The following is a 19,214-nucleotide window of genomic DNA, read 5'->3' as shown; positions in this document are numbered from 1 at the left end:
TGTGACCATGACCTTTGAGCTACGGACCTGGGTCTTGCGCGCGACACGTCGTCTTACTGTGGTACACATTCATGCCAAGTTATTTGAAAATCCATCCATCGATGACAAAGATATGGACCGGACACGAAAAATGCGGACAGACTGACAGACGGTTCAAAAACTATACCCTTCGGGGGCATAATAACAACACGGAATTTCAACCAAACGTACCGAAATGGCTGTACTGCTACAGGAAAAAACACACATTAATTTCATTTATTAAATGATATTTAGCAAAAGATCCACAGAGTTTCCATACAAAATAATTTGAAATCAATTATCAATTTTTACAAATATAGCTTGACAAATTTAAGTTTTGTTCTTTGCATCTAACTGCTTTAAAATTCGACTTCCATGTTTAATATGGTAGTGTTATGTGTATAGCAAGTGGTTTATAAGAGATCGATTTTTCCATACTTTTCATTATGCTAGGTCCATCTAAAGGATATACAAACATGTTTACTGTAGTAACAATTTTCCCACATAAATCTAACACTGAGGATGACTGAGCTATGTGACTCAGTCGGGGAACAAAAATGCTGTCTTGAGCTCTACCTACTGAACTAACAAGGTAAATGAAAATGCAACATTACCTTCTAGTAACAACATGAGGTTTGAATCTATTCTAGAGCTGAATCCTACCTTACATTATTAGTATTAGTATTATCCTTAATGAAACAAGGCAGTCTGAACGACAGCTACATCCCCCACCTATGTTATGGATAGTGGAAAGGGTTTATGGCATCTAACATTTCATTTTGAGTTGTGACATTGACCTTGAGCTGGCATGGGTGAATTTCGAGTTCTGCAAATTGTCTTTATAAGGTAAAGATTACAGCGAAGTCCTTTTAAAATCCTTCAATGGGTTTAGGAGATATAGAGCAGACACAAAATGGAAGGCTCAAACCTTTGACCTGGAGTTGTGACCTTGACCATGAGCCAACATGGCTGACTCATGAGTTCTGCACACTACCTTGATGAGGTGATCATTTGACCCAAGTTTCCTGAAAATCCTTCGAGAGATTGAGGAGATACAAAGCTGACACAAAATGGAAGGCTTAAACTTTTGACCTTGAGTTGTGACCTTGACCTTGATCTGACATGGCTGACTCATGAGTTCTACAAATCGTCTTGATGCGGTGATCATTTGGCCCAAGTTTCATGAAAATCCTTCAACGGGTTTAAGAGATATGGAGCAGTCTCAAAATGAAAGGCTCTAACCTTAGACCTTGAGTTGTGACCTTGACCTTGAGCCAACAAGGGTGACTCATTTGACCCCAAGTTTAAGGAGATAAAGAGCAAACACATAATGTTACAGTTGGACAGAAGGACAGAGACCAGTCCTATAACCCCCACCACTCATGGCGGAGGATTAATAAAATGAGTAATCATTTCCAGCTTGGATTCCTTTCAGGGCTTTTTCACCCTATCTCACGGGGCCGATATTCGGCCCCATTCCCAATGCCAAATATGCTCTATTTTTCCCAATCTGGAGCAAAAAATTCCCAATCCAATGAAAAATTTCCCAACTGAAATCAGTTACTTTCTGTTTTTCAATAATAATTCTTGCACAATTAGTTTTGTTTGCCAAGTAAATCAAACAAAATGTTGGAAAAACCAACTCGTTTCTATTTTTAGTAACATGACCATCTGCAACCTTGGCAAAAAATAGTTACAAGATTTTGCTGAAGAAATGTATGATATGTATGCAAAAATCTCTCAAAATGCATAAAAACACAAATATTAATTGAGTCAAGTACCCAAAACATGTTGACAGGTAGTTCTTATACCATTAAAATCAATTGTTACATATTTTCGCGACCCAGTTTTTACACTCGAAAATACTCGCACTTTGCCATTCTACTTTTTGGATAATTTCAGTTATAACTTTGGTGAAAACAAACTGTAAACAAAAATTTTACCATGACAAATAAAGAGTTACTGTATTTTTAGGCAATATTGGAAGACAATCCTGAAAAAAACAACTCAAAAATTCACAAGGGGATACTGTCTACCAGTAAAATTGGAAACTGAAGATTCAAACTTATATATATTAATTAAAAACTCACTTAATTTGTCAGTATATTTTCCCAAATTTGACAATTTACCGCGTTAAAAATTCCCAATATGACCAGGGGCCTTTTTCCCAAAACCCCCTGAAAAAGCCCTGCCTTTCGAACACATACAGAGAGAGATGTGATGATCATCTGCTTGGCATTTATACTTCTGTACAGTTCTCTATGATGCAAAGACCACAGATCTGTGTTTTACCTTTGACCTATTCTTAAAGTACAAGAAAGGACCACATTTTTGTAAAATCAGTATGGAGAATGGGAGAAGGGAAAGGGCATAATCCTCTAACTGGAATACATAATTATGTAACAATCTATTTCTTCTTTACAAATATCACTGTGTTAAAACTTTACTATGTGCATAAGGCCATACCAAATTGATATGTCGTTCGTCGGAACTACCGCATCAATAATTCCATTCCCGAGAAAAAAAAAAAAATTACCCGGCTGCACGTACATAAAATCTTCAAAAAAAATATTTTTTTTTTTCGATTACGCGGTCCGGAATAATAACGGCAAAACAGGTTTTATCGCTGTTTTAATGCGTCAAAGTGATATTGATCGGATTTCATTCGTCCGTTATACATGTAGCTGATGATCCAAACTCAAAAAAGTCAAGAATTATGGTGTTGTTCATCATCTGTTTTAAATCTGAAGTGTCTGTGCTAGTGCCACACATGGCCTTCGATGTGCCGGTAGGTAATGAAATAGGCACATTCTACTTTTGTTCAATACAGTGAAAAGAACGAAGTCCGACTTGTAAGACGTGCACGGGGATGCAGTTAAAATATTTGGAAATATTGTTCAGATATAAAGTTTCCAAACCATTTGTTATCAGTTGTTTAATTCAGCATGTTAGATCTAGAGCCCAAAGCTGAGGCCAACTACTATCTTAAAAAAATATTTGTTCACGGATCCTGACCGACCTATCACATTGTTTCGACCCAAAGTTTTTTGAACGTAACTCCTTTAAATAGTACATCAGTCAGATATTCTATCAAAAAGCATTTAGTCAATTTAAAAATTGTTTAGCTTTTCAAATAAGTAGTGTTGGTATGAAAATAATTTCTAACAAATTCTGTCCTTTTGTAACCACAGTTTTGCCTGTTTGTACACATGATGCCAGGATATATTTAAAATTGGCTGTAAATTGATTGAACGAAAGAAACTGAAAAAAAAACAGACTTCCCCAAGTCTAAATTTCTAGTTCAGTCAAAGCACAACAAACAACACTTTTAAGGTTTCGATGGAGGCCTTGAGAAACAAAAATCAAACAACACCAAATCATAGAAAGAAAGAGTTGTTTGACATGAAAATTGAACAGCATGTAAAACATGTATATTACTTTACGAAACAAGTGTCAGTATACTGATATAAATATTGAATTCCGGAAAAGGGCTGCCTAAAGGGACTCCACTTCCGGACAGTTAAACGCCTTTAAAAACTCACCATTTTCAAAGAACTGTTACACATGTTTGTTTTGATGCATTTGCAATAGCGTGCGAGTGGTGAAATTTCACATAACAAGGTGGAACACAGTTTTCAGCAATTGTTTATCATTATTTCTTTACATATGGCATTCATTTTCAAAGGGAGACAACTGTTCCCGATTATTTTAAGTACAAATGGCATTCATTTTCAAAGGGAAACAACTTTTTCCGATTATTTTAAGTAATCTTTGAGAAAAAGTTGTCTCCCTTTGAAAATGAATGCCATTTGTAAAGAAAAAAAGATAAACAATTGCTGAAAACTATGTTCCACCTTGTTACGTGAAATTTCACCACTCGCACGCTATTGCAAATGCATCAAAACAAACATGTGTAACAGTTCTTTGAAAATGGTGAGTTTTTAAAGGCGTTTAACTGTCCGGAAGTGGAGCCCCTTTAGGCAGCCCTTTTCCGGAATTCAATGTTTATATCAGTATACTGACACTTGTTTCGTAAAGTAATATACATGTTTTACATGCTGTTCAATTTTCATGTCAAACAACTCTTTCTTTCTATGATTTGGTGTTGTTTGATTTTTGTTTCTCAAGGCCTCCATCGAAACCTTAAGGGTGGTCATATTGGGATCGATCTTTGTCCGTCTGTTATTATTTTTGCCTGAAATGAATCTCTACCACAAAAGCTTAAGCTAGCCTGAAAATGATCTGTTAAAAATTATTCCAAAGGGATTCGAGCAATGTCTAAGCATCTGTATGCCCAATTCTGTCAGGTCTCACTGGTCAAGTGGTTTATTACTTCCCCTGTCACCTCTATGGGTTGGAGTTCCACTAGGGGCACAAATTTGTTCATGTGTCAAAGCCATCTAACTGTGTTTCAGAAGAAATGTTATTCCACACAATCATGTGCCTGTTTTGTCTTAAATATTCCTCATCCTGTGCCATTAAATAAGCACATCTTCAGATTAATGTAGAAAAATCAAAATTAAAAATAAGACACTCATTCCTTAGTAATTAAAATTACAAAATAAAAAAAAAGTGATTCATTGAGTTCTGGCAAGAATTTATTTGCAAAATCATTCATGTAGTCTTTAAAACATATAGAAAAGCTATATACTGTGTTACCCACACTGTAAATATTTGATTTCTGTGTTATTTCTAAAGAAATGTTAACTTTATATATAATCATAACCGCCTCCTAAAGGCTTCAAGCTGGGGAAAAAAATATAAAAAAAGCCCGCTTGCTCCATGTAAAATCTACCCGCCTCTGAAAAAATCAAAATTGAGAAAAAAAAAATAAAATAAAAATTTCGCTCGCCCGCTCCTATTTTTTTGAAAATTTTCCGAAGAACTATTAATCAATTTGGTATGGCCTAATCAGCATTCTAAACAATGTTCACATTCTAACACATTTTTCTTTCTTTTTAGAAATTTACAATTTACTGGCAGACAGAAGGGAAAATTACATTCATTCAACAGCATTTAGCGAATACATGACAGCATGTAATTGCAGTTACAACCTCTCTGAAAACATTTGAGCATAAAATATAATTTTGAATGTGCTGAAAGTAGCAAAAACTATAGGAGAGATCGTGTTTGCATACAAATTCTATTTTTAGAACTGATAAGACAGTGATCGGGTGGGCAGAAGCCGACCGTCCATGTTTTTTGTAAACAGTGATGTTTTTCTAACGGTCTAAACTTTCTTAAAACACAAATTACATAAATAATTTTTTGATCAATGGAAAGGTTATAAAACAAGCAATTTATTGATTACTTTTAATTGTTATTTCGAAATAAAATGGATCAATTATGAACGCTTAACTTACACTGTTTTTCTAAAGGTTGTGAAAATCACTACGCCGCTTTTAAAATTATATGTCATTTAAAACGTTTATTCATTGAAAAAAGATATTTGGATACAAAAATATGAAGATTGTTAGTATTTCAAATCTTTTTGAATTTTGAAAATCCATAAATGAGCAAAAAAGTTATTAAAAATTAAAAATTCTGATTCATTACGCAAACGGTGTTAAAATCATTTGTTTTGCCAACCACCAGATAAACAGATGTTAACGCGTGACGTCACGGCGATCTCTCCTATTAAAGAGTAAGAAAGCAAATGCTTCATGTTGAAACTTCTCAATCAGACAGTTTCTCAAGCACAAGTCACAGACCTGAATTAACATCAAATTAATTAGCTCAACATGAACACAGAATGCAACTTTTGATGATCCTGCCATAACTGTTCAGCAATTAACGGGCTAGATTAAATTTGCCAAGAGCTGGTTCAAGCAATATTATCTTCAATGTACTGTTCAATCTCAACATTCAATTACTGTAATGCCAATGGCAAAATTAATCAAAGATGCAAAACTCCATGCAAGTTCACAATATAGTACTGTAGAAAATGTAGAAAGGTATAAAAACTGTATTATCTACAATTCATGCTTCTCAGTTTAATTAAATCAGAAATTACAAAGACTGCCTGAGGTAGTTGGTCTAAACAATCTAAGAACATTATTTATTACATTTACAACAAGCCTGCAGACCACATACTGTAGCTGTTCCTTACATCAACTTTGAAACAATATAAATGCTGGCTTAAACTCTATATAAACCTCAATCAAAAACACTCTGCACTCTGAACATGGATGAATGAAAATAGCACATATAAATAGCTGTTACAACCACAACACAGGTTGTTGGAAACTCAGCTGATCTGTTTCTACTTTACATCTTTACCACTTCCCTTCTTTTGAAACAGGGCTTCCATTAAGCGGCGTCCCGGCGTAAAATATGCCAAAAATTGTAATCCGTACGCCAATACACAAAGTCAGAGGCGTACCAAGGACTTCCGATATTTTCAAAGGACGACAAAATCAATACACCGTGACGTAACTTCACTTGAATGACGTGATTAGCTCCGCCCCGAAACTAATCAAAGCCGTTTAAATAACTCTTGATTGACAGCCTCGTATAAACTGCCGGCAGTGCTTGAAGTGTGAGACTAGTGTGAAAGCATAGTGTTTGATAGAGACCGTCTGTAAATGTAAACCGTTATCCAGATCAGTTAACATGTTTAGAAGGCGCTAATTGCCGACAATAAAACATTACAAGCATTTGGCTCGGATTAAGTTGGTGAAACAAGCTCCGAAGTCGGAAGACAAAGTAACTAATTGTGGAAAATATATCGATAATTTCAGCACAAAAAACCTCATCAAGTAACTATTTTCTTCTAGCAAATGACATTTCACATCCAGTTTAAATTAAAACATTTTTTTTCGATCGGTAATAAATTTGCTACTTACTTTGGGATTTTCGTGAATGATAAATCCTATTTTTACAGTATTTTTTAGAGAAAAAACAAAACAAAACAATTCAATTTTTCTCCTGTTAAGAACTGAAATCTTTGACACATTTTGATGACACCAGCATGTGGCTTCAAAGGGAGGTGTCGGCAAAACTTTCCTTTATGGATTTTCTTTGATGTGGGATGAAAGTTAACTGGTTGAGTATTGCCAGGTGAATGACGTAATTTGACATAATTCTACTCCAAGTAAAATGTACAAGTGGATTTTCGTTTTGTAGCTGAACAGCAGTAAGTCTGTTTATTTTAATAAAATGCTGACTGTTGCTATAGGACAATAATAAATAATAAAACAATAAAATATTTTTTGTTAAATAAAATGTTTTCTAATCATTCTAGTCCTCCTTTTATTCTGTTACTTTACACATTGTTTTGAACCAATTAGATATGATGATGATAGTAAATATGATGATGATTGAAAGTCATTGTACAAACTGATACTACGTAGGACTCCAAGAAAATATAAGAGGGACTCCAAAATCTGAATGTTAGGCAGTCCTGACTCCATGAAATTGAATCCTAATGGAAGCCCTGTGAAATAAATAAAAGAACTCCAGATTTTCAAACCCTAGTATCAACTATGTCTCCTAAAGCTCTGAATTCTCTTTGACCTCAAAGTCAAAATCAAGATCTGAACTAAAACCTGGGTTTTCAGATTATAATAGGAAAGTATTTTTGCAAACCGATATAAAAATACCTCGATATGAACCCTGAAGGATGTATGAAACAGTACATATCTGTACTCAAAATGCAGGGTTTTATTATTAAAATAGAAAAGTTGGAAAGTAGAAAGAGGGTCTAGGGATCCTTTTCATAACATTTTTTTTTACAGCAAGAAAAGTTACTGGTGCTTCTGACCGCTATAGGAGGGGGATATACCAGCCCTCACCCATCCCTGTAAATGCAGTCTGCGAAATAAGCACTTGCCCAGTTGTCTGGGACAAGTCATTATTGTTTCAGACAAGTAACTTCTGTAGGAATTATAAACAGAGTAAAGGAAAGCTATTCAGTTTTGACGATTTGGACAAGTAGCTTTAAATCCTTAATTCAGACTCCTTAAAATGTGTGCATCCTACATCCCATTCCCCAAAGTAATATAGTATCTTCTGATTCTACAGACCAGAAAAGCAAGGTTATTTTTAAGCAAACTGTACCTCTTTGGTCATTCCTTCAAAGCCAGTGGTTTTGTAAAACCTGATTACATCCTCTTTGAGTTCACTGGTACCACCTTCCATCTTGACTGGTGTAGTCTGGATAACTTTCAGAGGACTTGGTTGGCCTGAAAACAAGCAATACTTTATACAAACATCCCCCTCTAAGTAATATTGAACACATGTCATTCTTACTGACTTTTCAGTGAAGTATAAATATTTTGTGGAGTAACAATACTTACAGGTACATCTCATCCTAAAAATACCAAATCAATCTCCTTCCAGACAGACTTTAATCATGAAAGTTATCACAATCAGGGCTCACTAAATCTACTCCACTCAAAAATAGGAGTGAAAATCACAACTTTCAGTAGTATTTGCCCTGTGGAGCTAGTGTGATTTTTGACTAAAGACATATTCTCTATTAATAGACCTTGACCTTAGACCTAGGGACCTGGTTCTTGCACATGACTCTCGGTCTCATGATGGTTAATAATTGTGCCAAGTTACATTTAAATTGCTGTATGCATGATGAAGAAATTCTCTGGACAGTCATTCTTGAATGTGACCTTTGACCTCTTAATGTGACCTTTACCTTAGACCTCGGGACCTGGTTCTTGCACAGGACACTTCAGGGTTTCCGCTGCAATTTGCCAAATATATGCCAATGGCGAAAAAAATAAAAAAGTGGCGGAAAAATATTTTGCCGTAAATGTATTTTTTCTAAATGTGTATTTCTTTGTCTAAAGTACTCTCTATCTAGCCTAAAATCAATATTACCCGCGGCCGTTTCCGGTCATAATTATACACAATACACAGCGTGTCACCAACCGAGGGATTAGCGATTCGACATCCATTGCATACGCTGCCACATGTCTCTCGATCTCCGATAAACCAATGACAGCTTTGGATGTAGAACGCGTGACGTATTTTATCGGCAAATTTATTTAGCTCCGCCTCTACATGTCATAGAAGTAATTACTGATATCGTCAAAGAAATGAAAATCTTGTTTCACGGCAATGACAGGTGTTAAATGAAAAACGCACATCATTTATAAATTTCACGGCAATGATTAAACGAGCGGAATCACGAAAGTAGTATCAAAGTAGCCATTTCAAAGATATATTTTGTAGCAAAACTTCGGACTGACAGGATATCCGCGATAATTTCCAATAATTTTTAAATCATGATCGTAGATTGATTTTGGCAAATTCCAATGAAAAACTGCGATAAATAAGCAAAAATAAATGGTAAAAATTAAGTCTGGTCATAGAAAATAGTTATAAATTTTCATTTTTTAAATAATGCTAGTCTTGATTGCCTATTTTTCGTTTGTCACACATTTTCGCGACCCAAAATTTCCGATTAATTTTGGTCATTCGGAGAAGACCTACCTACGCAAATGTATTTTTTAATTTTTGCTGAGAAGTACCCTACTATTTTGGCAAAGGAATAATAATAATATTTTCTCAAAATTTAGACCAAACAAGAGGACCATGATGGTCCTGAATCGCTCACCTCTTCCCACATGACCCAGTTTTGAGTATGACGTCGATTTTTCTATTATTTGACATAGTGACCTAGTTTTTGAGCTCATGTGACCCAGTTTTGAACTTGACCTAGATATTATCAAGAGGAAAATTCTGACCAATTTTCATGAAGATCCGTTGAAAAATATGGTCTCTAGAGAGGTCAAAAGATTTTAATAATTTTAGACCTACTGACCTAGTTTTTGACCGCAGTTGACCCAAATTCAAATTTGACCTAGATATCATCAAGATGAAGATTCAGACCAACTTTCATACAGATCCCATGAAAAGTATGGCCTATAGAGAGGCCACAAGGTTTTTTTATTTTTTGACCTACTGACCTAGTTTTTTATGGCACGTGACCCAGTTTCAAACTTGTCCTAGATATCATCAAGGTGAACATTCTGACCAATTTTCATGGAAATCCATTCACAAGTATGGTCTCTAGAGAGGTCACAAGGTTTTTCTATTTTTAGACCTAATGACCTAGTTTTTGACCGCACATGACCCTGTTTCGAACTTGACCTAGATATCATCAAGATGAACATTCAGACCAATTTTCATACAGATCCCATGAAAATATGGCCTTTAGAGAGGTCACAAGGTTTTTCTATTATTTGACCTACTGACCTAGTTTTTCATGGCACGTGACCCACTTTCAAACTTGACCTAGATATCATCAAGATGAACATTCAGACCAATTTTCATACAGATCCCATGAAAAATATGGCCTCTAGAGAGGTCACAATGTTTTTCTATTATTTGACCTACTGACCTAGATTTTGACCGCACATGACCCACTGTCGAACTTGACCTAGATATCATCAAGGTGAACATTCTGACCAATTTTCATGAAGATCTCATGAAATATATGGCCTCTAGAGAGGTCACAAGGTTTTTCTATTTTTAGACCTACTGACCTAGTTTTTGACCGCACATGACCCAGTTTCGAACTTGACCTAGATATCATCAAGATGAACATTCAGACCAACTTTCATACAGATCCCATGAAAAATATGGCCTCTAGAGAGGTCACAAGGTTTTTCTATTATTTGACCTACTGACCTAGTTTTTGATGGCACGTGACCCAGTTTCGAACTTGACCTAGATATTATCAAGGTGAACGTTCTGACCAATTTTCATGAAGATCTTGTGAAATATATGGCCTCTAGAGAGGTCACAAGGTTTTTCTATTTTTACACCTACTGACCTAGTTTTTGACGGCACGTGACCCAGTTTCGAACTTGACCTAGATATCATCAAGGTGAACATTCTGACCAAGTTTCATGAAGATCTTGTGAAATATATGGCCTCTAGAGAGGTCACAAGGTTTTTCTATTTTTAGACCTACTGACCTAGTTTTTGATGGCACATGACCCAGTTTCGAACTTGACCTAGATATCATCAAGATGAACATTCTAACCAACTTTCATAAAGATCCCATGAAAAATGTGACCTCTAGAGTGGTCACAAGCAAAAGTTTACGGACGGACGGACGGACGCACGGACGGACGACGGACACTGCGCGATCACAAAAGCTCACCTTGTCACTTTGTGACAGGTGAGCTAAAAACATACCAGAGGCCACCACTCCATACCTGTATTTTATAATTTTCCAGGGGGGAAACCCCGTCCCCACACTCATAAAGAGGGTACTAACCCCTCCTTTACCTCAAAATTTTGGATCTAAAAATGCATCAGAGGCCACCATTTCATGCCTGTATTTCAAAAATTTCCAAGGGGAGAGCCCCCTAACCCCCCATTCCCCAATAACAGTTATACAGTCAAATAATGAAAAAAAAAAAACTGTAAAAATGACAAATTGTTGCAACATGCACAGTGTGTTGGAGAATACACCCACTAGACGCCCCCTCCCCCTATGTGTCGTTGACTATTTTGTGGCGGAAAAAAAATTAGGGCCAGTGGAAACCCTGCACTTCATATATATGATAGTGAACATTTATGCCAAGTTAAATCAAAATCCCTCTGTGCACAAAGAAGAAATGCTCTGGACAAAGTTTGTGGACGACGCCCGCCCGCCAAGCGTGTTCCCGTTATAATAGACAGACAAAAAAACAGACTTAAGTAACAGACATATTTTGTGTTCATAACAAAAAAATATGGCAGCCACATTTTAAGCATGCATTGAGCCTTGTTTCATAAAAGTGAGGGCAAAAACGTGGCTTCCTATTGTATACAGCCTTCTTACAAGGTACAGTTCCATCAGAACATTGTAATTTATCCTTTATCTAACAAGTGCTCTGAACTGGTGGCTTATTGTTAATACTGAGGCCTAAAAAAATGTTTATATCTGGTATCCCTAAATTTTTGGCCAACAAAAAGTTTGTGGAAGATTTGATGAAGTGTTGGACTTAGTGAGCAGACAAGGCTAAATTCGCATTTTTTCAAGTAATTCAAGGGCCATAATCCAAGAGTGCCTGGGGTGATTTTGCTGGTTATCAAACTTTGCTGAGATATTATGCCCACAAACATTGTCACAAAGTTTGGTGAAGATCGTATGAACACTGTTTGACTTAGAGGGCAGACAAGGCTAAATGTGCAGATTTTCAAGTAATTCAAGGGCCATAATCCAAGAGTGTCTGCCGGGATTCTGCTGGTTATCAAACTTTGCCAAGATATTATGCCCATCAGCATTGTCACCAAGTTTGGTGAAGATCGAATGAGAACTGTTTGACTTAGTGGGCAGACAAGGCTGAAATTGCAGATTTTGAGTAATTCAACATTAACAAAGACTGCGGCAATTGCGACTATTATTTGTACTTGCAAAAAAAATTGTGTGACGTTTTTATCTACTCGCATTCCGTGAAAGCATTTAGCGAGTTAGCAAGTGCAAAATCTGAGCCCTGGAAGGATCAAAATAGTGGAGGAAATTTCCAATGAAATACTCATCGCTGCCAATACTTTACATGCTATGGGTTTAAAAGCCGATTATGTCATAAATTGGCCAAATATTCAAATAAAATTTGCATGTATCAAAAGGAGATTCAATTCCACATAATCATTGATTTATGTAAAAATTATCAAATAATTTCCAATATCATTCTGGGGAATTAAACCTATGATTGTACTGCACAGGATCAAATGTTTACTGCGGCCACACGCCAGTATGTGCAAGCAATAAAACATTACACGACTGTGTAATGTGACTTATCCTCCTTCATTTTGGTCCTTTAAAGTTTTGAAACTTAAGATTGCCCCTCACAAATATAAAACAATATAAACGTTGAATTATTTTGACCAGGTGTCAGGGTAGACATCTCTTCGCACTTGTTCACATCGTATTTCCAAAGATCTAAGTCTCTTATTTAAAATTATGAGGTATCTTCAACCCATTTGAAGTTTCTAAATGACTGTTTAATTAAAATTATATATAATAAAAGAATAACTTATTGGCGCAAGCAAGTCTGATCAGTATTTACGAATTTTTTGGATTTGTTGTATTTTGGTGAGAAAATTATCTACCCAGTGTAGGACTCAAACCTACGCCTCCCTGCTTGCAAGTCAGGTGATCTACCAACTGAGCTTACCAAGCTCCTGGTTTACCAGAAGCCTCATATCACAACATTCCTCTTTAATTTTGAAGGCTTATCATGGAATCGAGACATCAACTGTTCAGCTTCCAACAGAGTATAGCCTCTGCACATACCGCATGCTCTATATACTCTATATAACTGAGTCATGTAGCCTTCCTTTACAGTAGAATTGCACAGCGAGGCAGCAACTGTTCAGTTTCCAACAGAGTATAGCCCCTGCAAACCGCATGCTCTACATAAACTGGCTACTGTAGCCTGCACTTTCCAATTTACCTCACAGCCAATGTTGAATTTTGATAAATTTGGTGAGAAAATCATCTACCCAGTGTAGGTCTCGAACCTACTACCCCCTGCATGCAAGTCAGGTGCTCTACCAAGAACAGACACTTGGGTTTAGGACTCCCCATTCAGCCCACTCTCCTCTGCCCCTGTTTAAGTTTAGCCAATATTTTTTAGCATTTTAATATGTATTGTTGATATTGTTAAAATGTGTTTTATATTAATTAGTTGGGTATGGTTGTGTGTTTGATTTAAATTTTTTTGGTACACGAGTGTCTGCGCTTTTGTGGTTTACGTTGTAGTGTGACTGTTATTAACTTAAAGGAACATAGCATTCCCTTTGTATTTTCATCCTTGTTCTTCTTTCCCCTTCCAATTCCTAGCCCCCCCCCCCCCACCCCCATTTTTCCACTTCCTCCCCCTCTATATTCCACATAAAGCAGTATGTACCTGTTAGATGTTTGAAGCAACCCGTCTGTAATATTATTTTTCCATTTCAGCTTCGTTTTGTTGTGGGCCTACTTTTTGCTAATGCGTGGCTCTTAGGCTGTGTTTTATGTGCTCAATGCTTCCGAGAAATCTACCCTTACCTATTATCTTTTATGATCAACAAGTTAAAATGCAAAAAAAAAAAAATCACTAAACTTAACAAGTATGCCCATTGGCAGAATGTCAAGCCTGCTAGCTGTCAAGTGTGACCTTGACCTTGGACCCAGTTCTTGCGCATGACACTCTGTCTCATAATGGTGAACATCCAAGTTACATCAAAATCCCACCATGCATGAAAAGGTATGCTCCAAACAAACTTCAAATTGACCTTTGACCTCCAACTGTGACCTTGACCTATAGGAATATGGGGAATGCTCAAGACACGCTTTCTAATTTGAGGTAAACATTCATGCCAAATATAAACACGTTATGGTACAGACAAAATCGGACGGCTGCACACACGCACAGACAGACGCACATACACAGAAAGTGGCGACTATATAGAACTCACCGCAAGCTGGCTCGACAACTAGGGGCGGAGGAGTGGGGTGGGTGGGTCCTGACCCCAAGTATCTGTGCTACCAACTGAGCTAACCAGGCTCCTGGTTAACCAGAAGCCTCGAATCACTACAGACTTTTTAATGTCTTCCTTTTCCCAACAGTAAAATACAGGTACGGGTAAGGCTTACAGGGATGACAACTATATAATAGCTGATCATAAAAGAAGTCATCCCGATAAACCAAATGAGTAAACCTTAAAACTTAAGAGCTGTCGGTGTCATAGTTTCAGCTACCATAACTTAACCGATGCTGTTTTTATTTTCTGATGGTCGCGTCCAATAATGTATGGCGAAACCCCATTTAGTTCACCAACCAGTATCAAACTGCTACCTTTTGAAGATTTTAAGTTCTCAGAAAAGGTCAATAAATAATTCTATATTGCTAAATATTGGTTTTCAAAATGTAGAGTACCCTGATCAGATGACAAGTGCAATGCCGGACAAAATATTGCAGCAAGTGTACCAATTTGAAACTTGTGTGTATAACTGGTGTTCAAATTATGTTGCATTGCCATTGGATTATTTTATGCCAGATCAAAAGAAAAATGGATTACAAATCTTTTAATGTAAAAGGCGAGTCCATTGCATTTCATTTGATGGAATTCTAGTGCGACAGAACTCTAGCACCATTCCTGGTTAGATTTCAGTATGGGATTCATTTCAGCTCTGAGATTTGTAACAGAATATACACATCTCTGAGCTGAATTTTTTTTGCTATCAGTATCAGTGTCACACTTCCACAACTGCAATATTAGACTGGGAATACAGGAGGGTTTTGTTTTCCTACAATGAAAGAATGGTTGACATTATTTATACGACCAAATTTCAAAGAATCACTGAAAGATCTGCGGGGTTCCTAAATTCTAAAATTACTTTAAACATAAAATTAATGTCAATTTTACTTCACTTGCTAAATTTTTTGTGCAAAAATTACACGACTTTGCTCACCATCGTCCCAAAGACTAGCAAGTGTTGTACTCGAGTTTGCCATTAAAAGGGATCCGTATGATCGCTGTTTCAATATCTCAAGTAAATGAAGATGTCCATCAACTGTTCAGCTAAAAATTGTATTTTTACTCAGGCCGGTGAGGAATTTTGGAAACAAGATGGCGACCAAACATTCCCATGGTCCTGATGAAGAACAAAGACAAAGTATCTATTTCCGGTAATTTTTCGGTAAAAATATTAAGATCGGTGAAAAGTTTATCATAAACTTGTATTTTGTCACTTATTTTAATGATGCATGTTACTTCAAAACACCATGCAGCTTAATAAATCACACTATTTTTAGTTTCTTCTTTGCAACCAAGATTGGCGGCGTCAGTCATTACTTGCATCTCATTGGTTAACAAGGAAGACAGATGCTCCAATGCGCGTGCGTGTGTAACATTTTTTATGTATCTCGGACACATTGAGCTCCACAATAATTGCAAAGAACATCCAAATTCTAATATAGTCTATTTCAGTATTTATGTGCATAGCCATAGAATGAAACCAGGAGCGTAGTCCATACCATACTCTGCGTTGCTGTTCCTGACAAAAATCGCACCAGATTAAATTTGAGCCAGTTACATTAAAAAAAAAAATAATGTAAAAAAAATCACATTAAAGGGAAGTTATTCTAAAAAAATACTCCAACAAATTTGTTAATTGGGCCCATATGACACGTGAGCTTTTATTAAAATATTTAACACACTGGACAGGAAAAGATCAATGTTAACAATTGGCCTTTACGTGTGACCTTGACCTTTGAGCTTGGGTTACGAATTTTGGAACTGACACATTGGGGAATACGTGTGTCAAGTTATGGACCAGAAAGGGAAAAAACCTTATTGACCTTTGACCCCGGAGTGCGACCTGGACCTTTCAGTTGGGGTTAAATGTGTTGCATCAGACACGTTATCGCATTATTAAAAATATTTGTGCCAAGTAATACTAGAATCCCTTAATGATTGACAGAGCTAGTTATAGACCATACAGTAACTTGTGACAAAACCTTATTGACCTTTGATCTAGGGGTCTGGCTTTGCACATGACATGCCGTCTTACTATACCATATATGGGGTACATTTGTGCCAAGTATATATTAAAATCCCTTTAAGGATTGTTGAGTTACAGACTGGACAGGTTAAAAAGCCCTCTTGGACTGTGACCTCCAAGTGTGCCCTTAACCTCTGAGCTAGGGGTCAAGTTTTTGCGCATTACACATTGTCTTATCATGGGAAACATTTGTGCTAAGTAATATTAAAATCCCTTGATGAATGACAAAGTTATTGACCGGACACGAAACTGTGGACGGAAGGACGGAATGATGGACGGACGGAAAGCGCTATAGTCCCCGAAACTGGTTTGGGCACTATTAAAACATTGAGGGATACAGTAGCCAGTTGCTCAGCAAACAGACTAAGGCTGGGGATAAACATTACATTGCTTAGGAGGGTATTCCACATTTAGTTTTTGTTTAATCATATTTAATTTGCTCTTTACACATTGACAATATCATTAATTACAAAAAGTGCCGGATAACAAGTGTTTTTTTTTTTCAACATTAATGAATGTCCTAACGAAAAAAACACACCGACGTTGATTTGCTGGCCAAATATATAAAGCAGCAAACTAGTGAGCTGTGCTTTGATTGTTTCAAAACCTTGTTAGAAAAGAAGAAAATGGCTTGAAGAAGTTGATGCAAGTTTCCACAAGGTTAAGAACAAGAATAAGAATTACGAGCGGCGAGTGTGGACTATTAATGAAACCAATGCAAATAACTGTTCGAAACGATAATTGCATTTTATATAACTTTGAACTTCAGTAAAAGATTCTTCATTTCAATAGATGAAAATGTTCTTTGAAAGAAAAAAAAAGAGTAGTATTAATTTAAGTGCGTAAATGTGGAATTAAGTGGTTTATATTCCTGGTGGGGTGAGGTCATGGTTTTCGTTCCACGTTTAATTACTAATCACGCGGCAGGACAGTACCCAGATAGATGTTTTCATTTTATTCTTTATCATTTATACCATTTAGAGAAGCTATGCTGCGCACTGTCTTTTTTTGACAATCAGTCACACTTTTCTCTGCCAGTATCCGAAATGAGAATTTTCTAAAAAAAAGTATTTGTTCAAAAACATGTTTTAAGAGTATTTCACTGTACTTACCACATTTTGTGCGCAGGCAACGTTTCATACCCATGATCGATTGAGATATAATACATGTCCAGGAAAAGGCTTATCCCCTCGTTCTGTCGACTTTTTAGTCAAGTGCCGCAGGCATCTCGACGGTATCGCAGGCATTGTGAGGGGCGCAGGCATCTCGAATAATATTGTAGTCAGTCGTACGTGTAGCCTAATTTCGACCATCTAACATGTATTTAGGTACAAAAATATCACTAACCATGTTTTTCGTCCAGTTATTGTGTAAGACAAATCTTCTCAATCTGAACTTTGTAACATAATTTTTATAAGAAGTTTGCAGTATTTTTTCACTGTTTGGGAATGGGGCCAGGTCCCTTCCATATGGGAAAATCACGAAATTTTGTATCAAATTGGGAATAATTTATCATCAAAAATAACAATATACAATTACCAAACAACCCCACTGGTAACCAGTATTGATGCCTAGATTAAAAGGAAGATGTGAAAACCAGCATTGGAGCACAAAAACTATCATAACTTTGTCATTTTTCAACCAACTTTGATGTTGTTTTTTTCAGCATGGATTTACAAATGGGGAGTAAAAACATACTATTTAGGAAAAAGGAACGTAAAAAGATACACTGTTAATCCCTTAGATGTAAAGTTATTAGAAATTTGATCATTTTTGGCAGATAAACATTATCGTAGGCAGTTCTTTCATAAAACTACTCTCGCTCATCGCGCTCCATGTTTTTCTGTAACAGAATATCAGCACCAAATTCACAGTAGATATTTTGCGGACAGACGGACGGACTGACTTACTGACGGAATGACGGACGGAAGCAAACCTAATGTCCCCTCCAGTTGAATCGGTAGGGGACTTAAAACAAGATGAAATAGAAGAAAACCGCGAAAAGCCGAAAGACGTCACGTGACCATTTGCCCTGTAAAGACAAACGCTGCCCAGGTAGGCTATCAATGCGTTATCTAAAATTCTTTTCCATAATTTCAGGTGGATAAGGCATGAACGGCATTGTTGTACGCATACATGAATCAATAACGTTTTGAACATGGCACAATTTAAAATAGCTATTTCTATTTGTAAAGAGTTTATGAAACATCTTGTCCCTAAACATGTCCGTCTCCAAAATGTATTAGAAATCTTTTGAGGGAAATATCTTAAACAAATAGTTGAGGAACTTCGCAAAACATTAATACAGTCAACTATACACTGGTCCCAAATAGCCTATACGGAATTTACTTAACATTTCTGAAACCATTCTTGAAATATTTAGATGAGGGTTATTTCAAAATCAGACCACCCGGATCTGACATTTACCAAAACTGTAAAATGTTGTTTGAACACAACTTTGTTTCAGTTCATGTGTAATTTTCGAACAATAACAACGTTGTTGCCGTCAAACTTCTTAGGATGATTGTGTATGGTCAGTATCTACAAAACCTCCAGTATGCCAAGTTGCCTAGAGACTGGAAAATGTTTACCCATCAATAAGCCCCGATCTCACTGTCATGGTTTGGTCTCCCGGTTTATCCCGGTTCAGTGGTCCCGGATAAACCTTGTTCAACCTTGCTGGACCGGC

The 19,214-nt window shown here is 36.6% G+C and overlaps 1 protein-coding gene across 1 annotated transcript in view; it reads right to left on the bottom strand.

The window, feature by feature from the left end:
- LOC123553872 (transcription factor Dp-1-like) overlaps positions 1-15,834 on the bottom strand; it is a 41,164-nt gene extending 25,330 nt beyond the window's left edge. The window contains exons 1-2 of the mRNA XM_045343579.2: positions 15,434-15,834; positions 8,077-8,201 (exon numbers count right to left, since the gene is read on the bottom strand). Of these exons, the coding sequence (XP_045199514.1) occupies positions 8,077-8,201; positions 15,434-15,476 (168 nt within the window). The 5' untranslated portion in view covers positions 15,477-15,834. The remainder of the gene's footprint in view (positions 1-8,076; positions 8,202-15,433) is intronic.
- Between the last annotated feature and the right edge of the window lie 3,380 nt (positions 15,835-19,214).

This window comes from Mercenaria mercenaria, chromosome 7, assembly GCF_021730395.1.
Source record: "Mercenaria mercenaria strain notata chromosome 7, MADL_Memer_1, whole genome shotgun sequence".
In the NCBI taxonomy this organism is placed as follows: domain Eukaryota; kingdom Metazoa; phylum Mollusca; class Bivalvia; order Venerida; family Veneridae; genus Mercenaria; species Mercenaria mercenaria.
Note: the sequence above shows the minus strand (reverse complement) of the source record. Positions and strands in the feature narration are given on the sequence as shown.